This window comes from Leptonotus elevatus, chromosome 1 (genome assembly GCF_054856555.1).
Source record: "Leptonotus elevatus isolate MCC_2025b chromosome 1, RoL_Lele_1.0, whole genome shotgun sequence".
Lineage (NCBI taxonomy): Eukaryota > Metazoa > Chordata > Actinopteri > Syngnathiformes > Syngnathidae > Leptonotus > Leptonotus elevatus.
Window position 1 is genome coordinate 35,914,803 of NC_141239.1, and position 18,234 is coordinate 35,933,036.

Sequence of the window (18,234 nt, forward strand, 5' to 3'; positions counted from 1 at the left end):
GCATCATCAGGGAACGGCTGTTGGAGACGGGACTCTCTGCAGACCTGAATCCTATTGAAAACCTGTGGGATCAGCTGAGTTGCCGCGTAGAGGCTGGAAACTCTGCACCCCAGAATCTCAATGACCCGAGGGCTGCCCTTCAAGAAGATTGGGATGCCATGCCTCAGTAGACAACGAGTGGACTCGTAAACAGCATAAGACGTCGTCAAGCAGTAATTGATGCTCAAGGGCACGAGTTATTGAGACGTTGAAAGTTTGTTGTTCACGTTTGTTTCAATGGATTGTTTGAGAAGAGGAAATCCTACTTAAATGTCCTACTTTGATGATATGGTATCCCTGTAGCGAGAACTTTTTACATTTTCCATAAATTTAGTAGCGTATATCTAAAGATGAAAAAAGAGGTTTCCAAACAGCAGACAAACGGTAGTCTGTCAATACCCAGTGGAGTTTTCATTTAATCTGCCATCAAAGAGACAATACATCAAAATGGCACATCTTCCATTGTAAAGCAACTCTCTCAAGGCTGGCACACTGCAAACAGCACTGCCTTCATAACAGGTTTGTAGTAAAAACGATGAACGATAGCCTGACAGTAACCGACCAAAGTAAGAAATATTGTATTGAATTGCTAATCAATCTTGCATGTGTTGAATGAAACGGAGGAAAACGGCAGCAAGTATTTCAATGTACAGAAACTGGCTATGTTTGTATGAAAGCATGAGATGGCAAATACACTTTTAAAATGATAGTTGAAATGATTTCAGCAGGCCACGTCGGCTGCTCGAGTGTGAAAGACAAGCCGTTAAGGGTTGCAGAGCTTACAGAGGAGGGATGTACAAGCTGCCAAAAAGGTGGCATGAAAGTTCAGAATAGAGGGCACTCCAGTAAATTCCCTTGAGAGAAAAAAAAAAACAAGCTGTAAGTAATGTACGTGCTCAGCAGCCTGTGCAGCGAAACGAAGTGAGTGTAAAAGGCTGTCTACCGGAAGAGTGACGGCTATTGCCAGGTTGTTAATGGAGTAAAGGTGAAGCAACTTCATTCTCACGACACTTGACGGGGGAAGCTTTTCACTTTCAGGGAAGTTTACACTTTGATCTAGTTATTAGTGTCACTTTTTTTTCCTCAAGGCTATGTAAACTGCTACTTGAAAGAAGATGGTGAAGTGTATATTGGATGCAAACACTTCTTAGTAATTATTCTCCCACTACATGGTTCTTTCGCTGTGGAATCTCAATCACTGTTTCATGACAGAAGGAATACACAAGACTAAATTGCGGCAAAAAAAAAAACCAACACATTGTGACAGATAGCACGAACAAATGTTCTGCCTTCATGCTGTGAACCAAAGAACAGTGCGGAGACCGAGCCAATATTTCTTCACATTAGCTTGGAAACCAAATTGTATTTGAAGTTGAACCCACTGGTTCAGGTAGTGAGACTCCACTGCTGTTAAGATGTATCGTCTAATTTCACACTTGATGGGCAGGAAGGCACTCCAAAGACCTAGACGATTTGTATAGAAAAATTAAAAAGTCAATTTTCCATTATGTCCCACTAAACTAAGCAAATCTGCCATACATAGTATTGAAATCTTTGCCAGTGTAGTCCAGCACATAGTACATGTAGGACATCTTATAAACCGACATGTTCAAGTTCCAATGACTCTCTCATATTTGGGGTACAAAATCTAAAACAGCACTAGTACTGTATTACTTAATGTTTGTCGGTTTAATACAAATACAGTACAATGCCTCGACTGGATCATTTTGTTCGCACTGCAGATAATGTATCTTTTTTTTTTTTTTGCCCCATGTGTATCTTTATGAGTCACTCCGAATATATGCTGCTCAGGAGGGTGGCGAAGTGATGAAGAGTAACTGCGGAATACATCAGACTATAATTTAATCCTACTTGAAACAAAACGCATAAAGTGGACATATGTGCCAGTACACTCGTAATAACTGAACCATAGAGATGATTGATTTGTGACGAGGTTGGGGAATCCAGGTCCAGAAAGTAAAAACCATGACACAGATTGGCTTTAGCCACAGGTGTTTCTACTCAACTGGCAGGTCAACGAGTTTATCTCCACCTGTTGAGTAGACGCACCTGTGGATAAAGCCAAACTGTTTCAAGAGTTTTTACTTTCTGGACCTGGATTCCCCAAACCTGGATGCGACGTCATGTTTAGTTGGAGTCTCTGGGAAATGACATCTATGATGGACGATTGTCTCATTTCTGCAAACACAGTTTTATTTCTATATTAGTAACTTGCATTTAAAATGAAACCTAATCCGTTATAGTCGGATTTGTTTACGTTATGATTGGTATTATGAGAATAAGCTGATTTGAAGTGCAGTACATTTAAATACAAGCATAATATGATTTTTGGGTGACAATGTTGGTGATTAGTGGTACAGCCCATCTGTCCAACAATTGGACCCAGGCTGAAATATCTGTTGGGTGGATTATTTCGGGAGAAAAAAAATGCATTATTGGTTAGCAGCAGTTTAGCAGATCCCTCACTTTCATTTTGGCTGCAGTCAAAGTGAAAACTGTCCGAATTTCATTCAGTACCAAGAACATTGCAGAGTATCATCCATTTAAATGCTACAGTCTGTGTTCGGCAAGCTGTTGATAGCTTTGCTAACAAGTTCTATCATGCCAAACTCGTCAAACCAAGCTTAAAGGACCTTGCTACTTTCACAGTCAGGCTGGAACGAAAAAATACTTTCTCCAAACTGTTAACACAAAGTTAGAAGTATACAAATACAAAAAAGAGGAAATATAGAGATGACATAGGTTGAACAAATAAGCTTATGACAGGGTGCCCAGAGAGGAACTTTGGTTTGTATGAGGAAGTCTGGAGTAGCAGAGAAGTATGTTCAAGTGGTGCAGGACATGTATGAGGACTACAAGTCAGTTGTGAGATGTGCTGGAGGTGTGACGGAGGAGTTCAAAGTGGAAGTGGGACTACATCAGGGATCAGCTCTGAGCCCCTTCTTGTTTGCTATGGTAATGGTCAGGATGACAGATGAGGTTAGACAGGAATCTCCATGGACTATGATGTCTGCAGATGACATTGTGATTTGTAGTGAGAGCAGGGAACAGGTGGAGGAGAAGCTAGAGGCGTGGATGTTTGCCCTGGAAAGGAGGGGAATGAAGATTAGCCGTAGCAAAACGGAGTATCTGTGTGAGAATGGGAAGGACCCAAGTGGAAGAGTGAGGTTACAGGGAGAAGAGACCAAGAAGGTGGAGGAGTTTAAGTATTTAGGGTCAACAGTCCAGAGCAATGGAAACTGTGGAAAAGAAGTGAAGAAGCGTGTGCAGGCAGGCTGGAGCGGGTGGAGAGAAGTATCAGGTGTGATGTGTGATCGAATGGTCTGGAAACAGTGCCACTGAGGAAAAGACAGGAAGCAGAGCTGGAGGTGGCAGAGATGAAGATGCTGCGGTTCTCTTTGGGAGTGACCAGGATGGATAGAATCAGAAATGAGTACATCAGAGGGGAAGCACATAATAGAGGCTTTGGAGATAAAGTCAGAGAGGCCAGACTGAGATGGTTTGGACATGTCCAGAGGAGAGATTGTGCTTAGTTTCCAAATGCCAGGCAGGAGGTCTAGAGGAAGACCAAAGAGGAGGTTTATGGATGTAGTTAAAGAGGACATGAAGGTAGTTGGTGTGAGAGCATAGGAGGCAGAGGACAGGGTTAGATGGAGGCAAATGATTCGCTGTGGCGACCCCTGAAGGGAAAAGCCGAAAGGAAAAGAAGAAGACATCGGTTGAACAAATAGGTTCAACACCAACCTCAACAGTAATTATTGTACAAGGCTTGAAAGGAAATATAATAAATACATAATATAAATAGGTTCGGATGGGTCATCTATTTGTGACTTTCATTAACAATGAAACCCTTGTTTTTATGTTGCACGGACGCACACTTCATACCTGTTCCTTGACAGAGGCCAGGATGGCGGAGGTGGTTTCCGACTCTGATCCATCTCCGTTGGAGGCATTGAGGACGGGGCTCAACATGCTGGCAGCGCTGGCAGTGTCAGACAACGCTTCAGGCACTGGCATCACTCCTAGAATACAAGGAAACATGCAACCCTTTTATTATTAGTTCTTAGCTAACATGCCGTGGTTTGGGCTGAAGGATAGTCGCGCTATCTGATACTCTTGGAGTTTAAGACACTGATGTCAACATGAGAGTGATGTAGATTGATTATTAAGCTACACCTGATTGAAAGCCGTTTTATTTGATTTAAAAAGTTGCTAGCAAATACCCTTTTTTTGTTTTTTACTTAACTGAAAGTAGCTCTTCTGATAGCAATGTAATACAGCATGTAGCATGGTCAGTATACGGGCCACGTATACACTATAGCATAGCGGTGTCTGTGAATCAGTTAGGAGTGACTCGTGTCTAGAAAAGTTCCAGCTGCTACAGTGCTCTACTTTTTGGGGGGGAAAAGTTATTCATAAAATGCATGTCTTGTGTCAGTTGCCTGCTTAATAGTTTTTTTCACTAGCGCAGTGCTGCCATGTCTTATTGGATTTGGAAAGTTCCCGTCGAAGGCAGGAGCTACTCAGGTCGCCTGGAGCCGGACCGGAAATGATGCAGACTTTAACGGTAACGGGTGGTGGAATTTGAAGCCTAACAGTGCCCAATACATGTGTATTGCACGAGGACCAACTGCATGTGACACTTTTAACTAGGGATTGACCGATTATCAGCCGATAAAATGTCAAAATGCCAAATATCAGCCTTTTTATGAATCTGAAGGCCGATAAATCTGGTATCTCACTGAGCGGTGAATGCTTGCAAACATAGCAAATTTTGGTTTTTCATTTAGATTTGTAAGATGTTCACAGACAATTTTTACTTGTCACAAAGACATTTCAAACATATTCAGACAATTTATTACTGTCTGTGAAGATCTTTTGAAAACTTTTACGAACCTTGTAACTCCCGACACTTTTTATTTATAAAATATATATATACACACACATATATATATATATATATATATATATATATATATATATATATATATATATATATTTATTTATTTATTTTTTTATATATATTTTTTTATTATGAAATGATGTTGATATTTTGGAAAACTTTATTTACAGTAAAAAAATTTAGGGGGCTATATTTATTTTCTTAGTTTTTAATTTAGCTTAACACATGCTGATGACCCTGGACAATTTCTGTTATAATTTTTAAACAAAGCTGTCTATTCTTTTTATGTTTAAAATGAAAGGAAAAAGTGTTTTTTTCTTCAAATGAATATCGGCTTGAAATATCGGTTATTGGCCTCCTTGACTACTAATAATTGGTATCTGCATCGGCCCTGAAAAATCCATATTGGTGTATCACTATTTTTAACGAGTCTACGGGCAATGTTCTGTGCATACAAACCGGAAGTGACATCTGAGTTTGAGATGCCAGAGATAAACAAATCAATTTTACTCATCAAAAACAGTATCATCTTTTTTTCCTGCTCATGTTAAAACAAATATACATGTGTTTTTAACTATTTTTTATTTTGGGCCTTTGAAGGTGACTCAGCTGGATAGGGGGACGTTCACCACTGGCTGATATTAGATTTTGACGTATGATAACCGCGAGCAAAAATATTGCGGTGTCACGGTTTCACGGTATTATAATTACAGCTTTAAAATGTCCTTTAAAAAAAAACATTATAACTACTTTTTTTTTCTGACACACCTTGTATATTATACAGTGCTATAATAGCGCCAATCACCACGAACGTTGGTAATTTGAGGTTGAAAAAGGCAATGAAAGCAAGGCTCTTATTGTTATTACAAATTAGCGTATCATAGTGTCATACAAAGGATTTACTGCGCATAGCTGCTAAAAAAAATAAATGTGTAAAGCCAGAGATGACTTTGGGCATCGTTTGAAAACCATGTGGGTAGAAAAAGCTTTTCAAATTAGGCATGCATGGACACATTAACCTAATAACAAGCTATTTAGATGGAATGCTTGAGTAGAATAAACACGATTAGCAATACACTCTCTGGCATGAGATAATCCTGATTTATTAACAAAGTCAGTCCGGCAATAAGAATCTACATGTGTTGCCTCAGAGGGTCTTGGGACAACACACACACGGAGACAAGGCGGCCATGTGCCATCCTGTATTAGAGCACGAGTGGGAGGACACAGGCATCATATGCACCTTGTAATCCTGATGCAGCACGGAGCTGGCGTAACGGCTGCATCAGCCAGCTTTACACGCTGATGAAAGACTTGTCATGAAGACTTGACACATGCACATACACACACGCATATTTATGCAGACGCATGGCTGGCTGTCGGCATGAGACAGCAACAGCCTAGGGCCGCATTACAAAAAAGAAAGAAAAGAAAAGCGAGCTGTGAGCAGTAAAAAGGGACGGGAGCAGAAAGGTGAAAGCAGGAAAACTCATGCATGCATGCTGCCAAGCAACAATCGCATATTTCATTACCATCCTCCTTTCCACATCACATGCTGCATCTCCGTCGTGTCCCCTTCCTCCGCCATGCTGCCTTTCTAACGCTAGACATTCTCTTGCTATCTCTTCTCCACACTTGACCTATTTTCACCGTCTCCTCGCCTTTTCAGTGCATTTCTGCTTTATTTAATAGCGTCCAGTGGAGGGTGACAGAAAGAGGATGGCCTCAAAGGTTGCCGGTTACGTTTGAATCTGCAACGCTACAGTGCACCTGAGCCCTTCCAGAACCGTCCCCTTGGCTGCACACTTCTGGACATGATGACTTCATGTTTTGTTTTCTTCGCCCTGCGCGTTTTTCATTTTCTTTTTCTTTTTTCTGCTAGCGGTTCCTTGTTTTGCTGTCCAATCTGTCACTGGTTTATTCAAGTTAGTTGTCTAGTTTTGTCGCTAGAAAGTCACCGTACCAGAGGAAAACGCTACACGACAGTCAGTGAGCATATTGCATATCTAATTCTCCCATAAGTAATGCTAGTGAAATAATACATTCCGGGGTGGCAACACAACTTGTTTTTAGCACATCTGCCTCACAGTCGAGAGTCCCTTGATTTGAATCTCATCTCAGGCCCTTCTGTGTGCATGTTCTGTTGCTTCCTCACACATTCCCAAAACAAATGATTAAATTGTCCATAAGTGTGAATGCAATTGTGAATTGTGGTTGTTTGTCTATATGTGGCCCAGGAATGACTAGTGGCCACTAGGCCAGGGTTTACCCAAAGTCAGAAGGGACAGGCTCCAACTCACAGAAAGAGGGTAAGGGCTGTAGAAAATGACAGTCACCATGAAATAGCTTTTATTGAGTGTACTGCAAATTTAAGTAACATTTTTGCTATGCTTGACAGTCTGGTGCTATGCCATAATATATAAAATTATTCTATAATCTTTGATATCCTTTTACCGGGTTTGCAAGATAGTTTGGGTTGGAAATGAGCAGGATATCTCTTCTTTTTTTTCGAGCTATTGCCATCGAACTAAGGAATAACAAAAACAAAACAATTGAACGAACTTTTCTCATAAATCATAATATGTCACACCGCGGTGAGGTTGTCTTGTCATTTCCTGTTTTATTTTGAAAATTCTGACTCCTTTCGTTTCAGGTCACTTGCCCTTCCTCGTGTGGTGTCAGTGTCAACCCTGATTCCTGATTGTGTCCACCTGTTTCCCATTACCCTCATGTGTTAAATGGTCTGCGTCTCCCCTGTCTTGTTGCTAAGTGTTTTCGTCAGAGCCGCTCAAGCCAGTCATAGTCCTCAGCCTTGTTGTCCTGTATCTTGTTATAACTTTGGTTTGTATTTTTGTATAGCCACAGTATGGATTTTGTTAGTTTAGACATACTCCCTTTTTGGAGCGCCTTTAGTTAACTTTTAATAGCCTTTGTTTTTTTCCCTCTAAACGAGGAGTTTTTTGTTTAATAAATATTTGCACAATGCAAATGCTTCCTTTATTATAAAATCAACATAATCCTCACAACAAGTCAAATTACAACAATCCAAAATCCAATGCGTTTCAATGAGCAGTGAGTGTCATTTCATCGAGTAAGACCTCCATTTTGACTTGTGACATAAGCTCTGAAATGTCAATAGAGGACATTGAGAAGCAGCTCAAACGTTTTTAACCCACTAGAGCTTGCTAGTGAACTAGGACTTCAATTTAGGGCCAAAAAAAACTAAACTTTAGGGCCAAAGAGACTTTATTCACAATCAATAAAGTAAAGTAGGCTATGAATTTAAACCACAACTGTCAAAATAGTTCAATTGAAAAACATACAAACTAAAAAAAAAAAACGAAAAACATATAGGCTATCAGCTTTACTGGTATGACCCAAAAGAAATTTATAATACTGTGTAATTGCAAAAATATCTACTGATAAATAGAAACCCTGAGTACACCCCACACCCAACATTCATTTTTCTACAAGTTCTACAAATATTTCATGTAACTGGCCAAACAATTGCCGCGCCTCTGCCATATCTGCACATTGGCTAATGATCTCAGCTTCTGTCTGAAGACAAGCCGATGTTATCTGGTTTGAAAGGGTTTACTCCTATTAACCACATACGAGTTCGCTAGGAAGAATTTGTGGCCCTGCTACGGTGGGAATGATATACGACACTACACTACATAACGGCTACAACCTAATTGGAGGTGCGATAAGAATAGAAACAATTAGCACACTCGTGCACTGCTCAAAGTGGCAAACCACGTAGGCAACTATCCGTCACGATCACTAATGTGTTCTTGAACTCAAGTGAACAGGGACTTACTTCGGGTACATGCACAACTCTAAGAGGGAAAAGAACTAGCCTCTCATGTTGGGAAAAAGAAAAAGAAAAACAGCAGAGCCGGACTGTACTCTTAAGTGACAGTTACAACATCCAATTAGAGCAACAGCGCCATTTTCAACACTGACAAACCCCGTTTTTCATCGCTACTTTTTCTTGGTGTGAGAAATTAAAGTGAAGTGTGAGAGTGTGAAAGAGGGCGGAAAAGCGTGAGTGTTAACAGCACTGCTCATATGCAGGATTGATTCCATCAAATTGCAGGAAAATCCCGCTTGAGTTTGAATGTTCCGTTAGGTTTTCATTTGAAAAACACAAGAGCGAAGGGAGGATATGAACCACCCACCCAGACAGCGAAGGCAGCCAAATATAGGTCAACTCAGCCAACCGTATCCAAACACTTCCTACAACTGACCAGTACAAAGCAGCTTTCCCCAATAACAGCCATAACAACTGGGTTATGGAGGCCAACAGGGCAGCTCGAGACGAGACTCTGAATATGGATTATGCCTAACGGCTTTATCTTACTCTAGTGTAGGCTTGTAATTGATGTATTTTTTTCTCGTTTGTCTCTATTTCAGCATCGTAATGTAGTGGTATTTCCAACTACATTTCAAAGGGATAATCCCCCAAACTGTTACAACGCCGTAAAAGCATCACTCCGTGCTATGATTGACATGATTGACATGAGGAATTCCGAGCTTAATCTTTTGACCGTTTAAGCTCATCAGCCCGGTGTCAGAATGGCCTGTTTTGCCGAAGACAGAATTCATCACAGACCAGCAGCAAATCTGACAAAAATCCAAGTGGGCATGTTATCTTGCTGCAGTGCGTGTTCTTTCTATGCACGACTACTTCTCTATAATACAGCACATTTGTGTGTGTGAATGTGTGCATTCCTTCTGAGATGGCTTTCTTTTGTGTTTCTCTCAGAGTCCCCCGTCACCTCATTAAAACTTGCTGCAGTGTTTTGGCTTCACCAATCATCCGTCCCTTTGTCGACTGCCTGTACCCAAGGCTTGCGTAACAGAATTTAGCGTTTGTATTTATGAGATAATTAACGCTGTCTGTAGCTCAGTAATTATTTACGACTTACCAGAGTCACTGAGATAGTCACTGCAATATATATTGTATATTCTGGCAACCATCCAATAAATGCTATAGATGCGATTTTATGACATTAACTGACGTAAAAAAAAATAGGAAACGTGATCGCAGGCAAGGGAAGATGTAAATTAAATGGATATACTGTGTGATGCTTATTACAAATATGAAAATGTATCTGTGTGGGTGGACCGTATGCTTAGCTTGGAGTGATATGGAGTGATATGACAATAGACTTCTTCTTACTATTAAGAGCAAACAATGGCAGATGGCCTCGGAGTGTTGGTCCTCCATTAACCAAATCTATGCCCGGTCGGCTCCAGATGCTAATGGGTACCGAGATACCCTCTGCCTTTTAATACACCCATGAATCTCATAAAAAATAAAATAAAATACACTCTTAAAATGATTAAATATTGCAGTTAATTGAAATTCCAGACTTATTAAATAAAGCATCATGTTTCTTCTGACTGGAATTGATGTCCATTTAATCTAATTGTGTTATGAAAGCTAATGAGCATGCAGCCATTTTTAGACACTCTGGAATACTATATATGTTTTTTTTTTTTATTGTATGTAATTAAGTTTCCGTGTCAATGTGGTGAGAATCAAGGGAATAGCCAGATTCAATGTATCCTCACAAGTTTCTTACCGTTCAGGCCGTTCGTCCACACGACGGGGCGGTTTCGGAGCTTGAAACCGATTACTTTTGAAACCGGGCTCCAGAGTGGAAAGATTTCAAAACGCGCCGCGTACGCGTCCGTCCGGACATCATATGCAGGATACTCCTCCAGCGATGACGTAATGGTCGCAGCTCGATGACGACGCATTGTCAGCAGATTGATGACGTATGCGCCAATTCTCGCGTGATGGCGGATAGCCGGGTTGTAGTCGTTTTGCGCAAAATATTTTGCTTCTTTATTCCCACGTTTAAGAAGTGGTGTTTTATTTGAACCACCCGCTATTTCTTCACTTCTCCTGTGTTCGTCTTCTTCATGTTGTTTCGATACATGCAAAGCCGTATTTGTTCTGTAGATTGCAATAAAGTTAGAAAAAAAAGTGTCTTCTTCGCTGATTCTTCTTCTACGCTTTCCGTTAACTCCCTGCGGCTGCCCAACAGCGCCACTCCAGACTTGACATATACATTACAGCCGTTAAACGTCCTCAGCGTCTTCTTTTGGACACACGCAATCTTGAAATGCTTCTGTGTGTACGAGATTTGTATGAGTGTTTTCTGGACGGGGCCTAAATGTCATGTTTCGGTTCTATGGGGTTGGGTTTTTGTTTGATTTTGCGTGTTCTTTCTGTCTTTCTCTGTGTGATCAGTGTTTTGTTAAGTGTTACTTGTCCCTCCCCTTGTCTCATCATGTGTAACCACGTCCACCTGTGTGTGTCTTCCCTTCCCCGTGTGTTGACCAATCAGTGCCCTCAGCCACCTGTGTCTCACCCAGGTGTGTCTTGTGTCAATCAGTGTGAGTGTATTTAGGCCCCGTCCAGACGGAAGTAAAGCCGGCTTCGTTCCTCAAACAAATCTCGTACACACAGAAGCATTCCAAGACTTGCGTGTGTCCGAAAGAAGATGCTGAGGATGTTTAACAACTGTAATATAAATACCAAGTCTGAAGTGGCGCTATTGCGCAGCCACAGAGAGTTAATGGAAAGCGTAGAAGAAGAATCAGCGAAGACGACAAACACTTTTTTTCCTAACTTTATTGCAATCTACAGAACAAACATGGCTTTGCGTGTATCAAAACAACATGAAGAAGACAAACACAGGAGACGTGACAATGGCAGGTGATTCAAGTACAACACCGCTTGTTGAACGTGGGAATAAAGAAGCAAAATATTTTGCTGCAAAAGCATAAGCAAGCTAAGGAGGCAAAACACAGTACAACACAGCTATCCGCCATTGTTGTTGACAGACTGACGGTTCGCGCAAGAATTGGCGCATACGTCATCAATCTGCAAAAACGCGTGGTCATCGAGCTGCGACCATTACGTCATCACTGGAGGAGTATCCTACATAAGGTGTCCAGACGGACGGAAATCTTTCCACTCTGGAGCCCGGTTTCAAAAGTGATCAGTTTCAAGTTCCGAAACCACGCCGTCATGTGGACGAACGGCCTCAACGGTAAGAAACTTGTGAGGATACATTGAAACTGGCTTTCGTGTGGACGGGACCTGAGTCTCCTGTTTTTGTTTGAGTCTTTGTCAGTTTGTGGTTTCCACGTTTTGTGGTTTCTCCCATGTCTTGTGAATACCTCGTCATGCCATTTGAGTTTGCTTCGATTTAGGACTTTGTTGTTTTTGTTTTTTTCCTGTCGGCACGTTGTGCACAACCTTGTTTTTGTTTAATTAATAAAACCCTTTTGTTTTGGGACTTTACCTCGGCCTGCTCGCTCTGCCTCTCCACACTTGGGTCCACAAGTACAGCCAACCGTGACAATAAAGCTATTGTCTATCAATCTTGATTTACATTCAAATTAATTGAAGGCTATTGCAAACAATGGGCCTCATTCACCCAAAAAATGAATGACTTCTGAAGTCCTACTTACCCACTTTTGTGAAATCCTGATGCAAATCTGAGTGGACCACGGTTAAGCCACAATAACAAAACCACCCATAATGACAATAGAATACTTCATACCTGATTTGAAGTCATCAAAGCTGTGTGTATTAGTGCACCCACCCACAAATTATTTGGCCTGACTCAACGTGCCAGGGAGTTGTGCATGGGTAAACAATAATTTCATTTCATGGTTTTGTAGTTCAAAGTTTCTGGTTTAATTGTTCTAAATATAAATGTTGCAAAGGCTAAAACAAACATCTAACAGTGCAATTCAATTATATGTTCCTCTGTGATGCTTATCTGCTATTTTAATTAGCGTTGCCAGGAAAATCACTAACGTGCACATACAGTATATGCAACACACACACACGGGCCATACAAATCTAACTGTTTACGTCTATTCCCTCCCTGCACACATTTGTGAGCAGTATGTCCCCCAACATCTACACAGCCTCTGGAAAGCCGTCCAGCTGCAATGTCACCATTGGTACGATATTGTTAAATGAACTCGATCAATTGTACTGTGCTTAAGCCCACAGTCTATTTTGTTTAACTATGCGTAAAGTACACCTCTGTGCATGGCTCAGGCACGGTCGGGGAGGTAGGCATCATCTGATATCTCATGCACAAGTTGATGTTGTTGTTCCGTCTTGCTAATTAGCATTTGCATAAACTAAAAACTACTCAAAGTAAGCCACAAGGTCAGAAGTGCAATATTTTATCATCACGTGAGGTTACACAGTATATAAGGCCAGCCCTGGGCATAGGGGAGCTAGGCGGTCATCTAGCGCGCCATCTAGTGGAAGGGGCGGCAAATTGCAGGAAAAAAATGATTTATTTATTTTTCCCCCAAAAACATTTACAATGAAAAGGTCCCAGTTCTTAGGTGCTGCATTAAGAAAGCGAAGAAAAGGAAAAAAAACTGGCCCAGGGTAGAGGCATGCATGTCAGTCAATCATCATTGTCTATTAGCTTGCTTGTAACTTGTTTACTCCACCATTACATCCATGCTGCTCTGCGCACCAAAGCGAGGCAAAGCTTGCTGGCTTTAAAATAAAGCAGTCAGTCCAATACCAGATACCTGCAAATAGATTTGCAGAAATCCTTGTTTCACATATCCACGTTACTTTATACAAGATAAGAATTGGGTGTTTACTGTGTGGTGTGCTATTAAATTCTTATGTATTTATTTACTCGGGGGAACAATCTGCAGTTCGCCGAGGGCACCAAATCACTTAGGGAAAGGAGGAGGCGGAAAATGGGTAAGTGTTTAAGGTATGTTCGTTATTTTATATCTTCACTGACTCACGTTTACACTTCTTTTATTTATTTTTGTAGATTCCCGCAGTTGAAAAAGAGAACCGTGCGAGTGAACGCAGCCGGCTTGAATAACATAAGATGATATCAACCACACATCTGTGTGGAGCTCAGATGCACCTTGATCAAATCCACCTGAGCCACAACTTAGATCTGCTCAAATGCAGTCTACTTTCAGTCAACAAACTGTCAGGTGAGCCAGGGGCGTGTCAAAGAATACACACTCGGTCCAGTGAAACACCCAGCTTGGCGTAGCGTGGCCTGCCAAATTCCCCAAAATGCTCAATTAAACTTGCAAGGGCCCAAAAATCAACATGCATACAAAAATAGAGCCCTTGTGTTAAACTTTCCTACATCTGTATGAATATCCTTATTTGATGCTGGACCATGCTGAACTTCAGTTTTGCAGCACCATTCTTGCAGCTCTTGGTCGTTGTTTATTCATTACCGAGAGTATACAAAGTATTTGTAGACTCTCACAGTCTGTTCCCTGTGACAGCGATGTTATTGTAAGCCACAAAGATTTTTCTGTAAGCCACACAAATAATTGTTTGCTTCTACATGGAACTAAAGCAGAAATAAATCCCCAAGTTAATTTCCGCTCCTGCTCTTCCTCCACATTTCCCTTAATCTTCCACTCTGTCTTTGTCACCCCCCCCCCCCCCCCCACACACACACACAGGCACACGCACGCAGCCTCTCCACTGCAGGCTTAAGATTCATTTCTGAATTCAGAACTCTGCATATTTAGTGATATTGCACCCATGTTTGATCATTCTTGTCTCCCCTTACCATGGAAATCACCCCTCCTACTCTAGAATGAATATTTTTTTCCTCTAGTGTCTTCAATCTCATTTTGAAAATGTTTTTAGACAAATTATAAGGATGCAATTTTTGAGCTAGTGTTGTTCCGATATCACTTTTTGGCTTCCCATGCCGATTCCGATACCTGGCTGTGCCGTATCGGTCGATGCCAATAAGATACCGATACCACACCGTTTGAAAAAAACATGTTTGTTTGCTTTTTATTCAAAGAACTGCATACTCACTTGGATGTAAAATCATTAACTTATTCACTCCCAGCCATTTTCACTGAAGCAACCCCCTTCGCTCCCGGCTGTTTTACTGTATTTGACTGATTTTGCAAGGCCCACAGGATATTGTGTTCTATTGCTATAAAAACATGGAACCTAGCCAAAGAAAGATTAGAGTCTCTTCTTTCATCAGGAAAAAAAAGTATATTTGTATCTTTTTCTGTTTTGCAGCAATTAGCAATTAGCAAAAACACTGGGGAAAAGCGCTTGTTGCAATATGGCCCTGGTTGACCTCTTGTACTCTGCTGTCACCTGCTTGCCGTTTTTTTGTAATAGTACTACCATTGCTTTAAGCGACCTCTTCAGGTCAGAGGCTGCATCAAAGCTTTGTTTATGCTCTATCATAAAAAACACATACAAAAAAACATAAATACGTTTTTAGAAACATGGCAATATTTAAAATAGAACGTTTTTATACGTTTTGGGGAGCAAATGAGTTAAAAACCTTTGTGAAACAGGACATTTATGCGCCGAACACCTGTGATCATACAGTGAGTGTGCACTGCGTTCAAATTTCTATACTAGTATCTAGTAAATGGTATCGGCCCGTTATTTGTTTGTAGTCCTACTCGCCGATAGATACCGACGCCAGTGTTTTAATGCAGTATTGGGGCCTTTCCCGATACTAGTATAAGTATCGGCAAATACTCATTTTAACCACTGACATCTGCCAGTTAGAGTTCATTTGGATTAATGGGGAATTGAAATAGGGATATTACACTATTATTATTACAATATGTAGTTACTAACAGCTAAAACCCTCTGCCTCATATAAGCAGCTACAGCTGAAATTTACAAAGGTATAAGGTTTCTCTACGGTGAAAAAGAAAAAAGAAAAAAGAAAAAAAAGACCACAATAAATAATAAAATAATGCAACCTATTGTTGTGTACAATTCATTAAATATTGTTTTGTACTTGACACATGTGGACTTCCCAATGCCTGTTGTCCTTGCAACGTAGGTCCAAAATTGGAAAGAACATCTCTTGTCCACAGTGTTCAATCGGATTTAGGTCTACGCTATGGCTCAGCCATTCCAAAACGAATGGATCTGATTCTCAATTTACTCACATGTATATGATTAGCTGATCTACTTACAGGGAGCCACGACTTACTGTCTTCTGTTCTATGAATGGCAACAGGCTTTTGTACCTTCAGCCATCCAGTGAAACAACACTTAACGGCTCTACACATCGCTGGCATATGTACGCAGATGAACAAAGCACTCCAGATGATCTCGCATTGCACACTAGAGTGCCTCAGAGTCACCATCGACTTTGCGATTGTCTTGGGATGCTGTTGGAATGGGAGACCCCTACTGGCAAGGAATTGGCAAAACAACAGGGTAACTATTGGGGTGTTCCTCCGGCCTTGAAAGCAATAGCAACGCTGTGACCTCCCCCGCTAACCGAATAGGCTGCAAGTGACACACTCAACAGAGTGAGAGAAGAGAGAAACATTGCCAGGTCGCGTTCAGTGCAAGCCCAGACTTATGAGTCACTTTCATACAGATACACTTCTCCTGGCTCAAACACCATGAAGCCAGCAAATTTCGAGGAAAAGTGCACACTTCTAGGTTTCCCATTTAAATTATGCCACTCAAGTGAACAGGGAAACTCTGCGCTTGGGACATTACATTTTTCATGTAGTGTAATAGTACTCACTGGAATAACACTGCTAAGAAAGCACTGAATTGGTTTTAGTTCCGTATGAAGTATTAATCCCAGTGAAATGAAAACTATCGAGGATGCATTTGTTGCCTTATTGTTGATGAGTTTGTTTTTCAAGACAGGGAAAAGTATGAGGAAAAAAAACTCCCAATGGAGAGCAGCAAGAAAACAAACACAAGGAGCACATCCTCATCTTCACTACAAAGTAGCCCTTGTTTAGTGCTACATGTGAGTCTCCAAGCTAAAAATATGATCAACAAAATGAATTATGTATACATATTATTTTCCTTAAATCCACTAGGTGGGCTATGTTGACAAGCAATTTAATTACTGAGGTTACGACAGCGGTCACACCCACTGTGCTGCAACAAATTAAAAGTCACATTAACATTACCACCACTCGGGTGACAAGGCTGCCTGTGATCCTCAGCATTTAGCAACAAAAACAACAGCCAGAGACAAGAAGCCGTGTTGGTCAATTGGTGCAGTAGAAGCTCAAGATAGCTCACATGCAGTCAATACGCATTTACAGTAGCGTTAGCTTCACGTGAAGTTTGCATGTTTTCAACACATTCCAAAAACATGCACGATAGGTTCACTATGATGTCCATTAGGTATGTTTGTGAGCGTGAATTTTTGACTGGCAACCGGTACTTCGTGTACTCTGCCTTTCGCCTTAGGTCAGCTGAGATACAGCCCACCCACGATGCTAATAGGGGCAAGTGCTAGAGAAAGTGAATGGAAGGACGTACAACTCGTCTTGCATGTGGATGGGTTTGCCAATGTGTTCGAATCAACCTAAAACGTTTAATAGATATCCAACTCACTCATGCTTGAATTTCTGTTTGTTTGACACTCTGTATAAACAACCAAGAATCTGTGCACAGTAAATTCTGTAGAGTAAAGTTGACTGTATTTAGAATGGCACCAAATAGACTAAGTTTTAGAGTAATATTTACACTTGGAAGAGCGTAAAATAAATAATTGGGGGAAAATAAAAGTCACTCAAGGGTTGATGAATTTAGAATGGGACCAAATGGACTCCGTTTTAGAGTAATATTTACACTTGGAAGAGAGTAAAATAAATAATTGGGGGGAAATAAAAGTCACTCAAGGGTTGAGGAATTTAGAATGGGACCAAATGGACTCCGTTTTAGAGTAATATTTACACGTGGAAGAGAGTAAAATAAATAATTGGGGAAAAATAAAAGGGTTTAGGAACCAACTCATAACCTTCAGCTTGGAAGACCGCAAATCTAACGCCCTGAGCTACGCATTTCCTGCCATGTGTTGGTATAACGCTTGTATCAGCTGGAATCTTCATTACTCCAAGAGAGCAAAAACGATGTCTCCTCTTGGATATAAGCAAACAGTAGCCAGGGCATAGCTCGGGTGGTAGTGTGGCAGTCTCCCAAACTGAAGGTCGTGATTTCGTTCCTCAACCCATAAATGACTTAAATTCTTTATTTTACTTTCTTCCAAGTGTAAATATCACTCTAAAACTGAGTCTATTTTGGTCCCACTCTAGATAGAGTCAAATTTACTCTACGGAATTTACTGTGTGGACAATTGGATAAAAAAAAAGGGAGAGGATGTAAACTCTATATATAAGGTATTGAACCAAGATTGGAAGCAGGGATGGATCTCTTCCATTTCAATTTAGGGCACATAATATATTATACA

General features: G+C 40.8%; 1 protein-coding gene across 8 annotated transcripts in view; it reads right to left on the bottom strand.

The window, feature by feature from the left end:
* The window catches only part of ctnnd2b (catenin (cadherin-associated protein), delta 2b), a 139,658-nt gene that overhangs the window by 100,854 nt on the left and 20,570 nt on the right, over positions 1-18,234 (bottom strand). For all 8 annotated transcript variants that reach the window (XM_086095373.1, XM_086095356.1, XM_086095337.1 and 5 more), the window contains exon 2: positions 3,946-4,082. In XM_086095373.1, coding sequence (XP_085951499.1) covers positions 3,946-4,077 — 132 coding nt within the window. In that variant the 5' untranslated portion in view covers positions 4,078-4,082. The remainder of the gene's footprint in view (positions 1-3,945; positions 4,083-18,234) is intronic.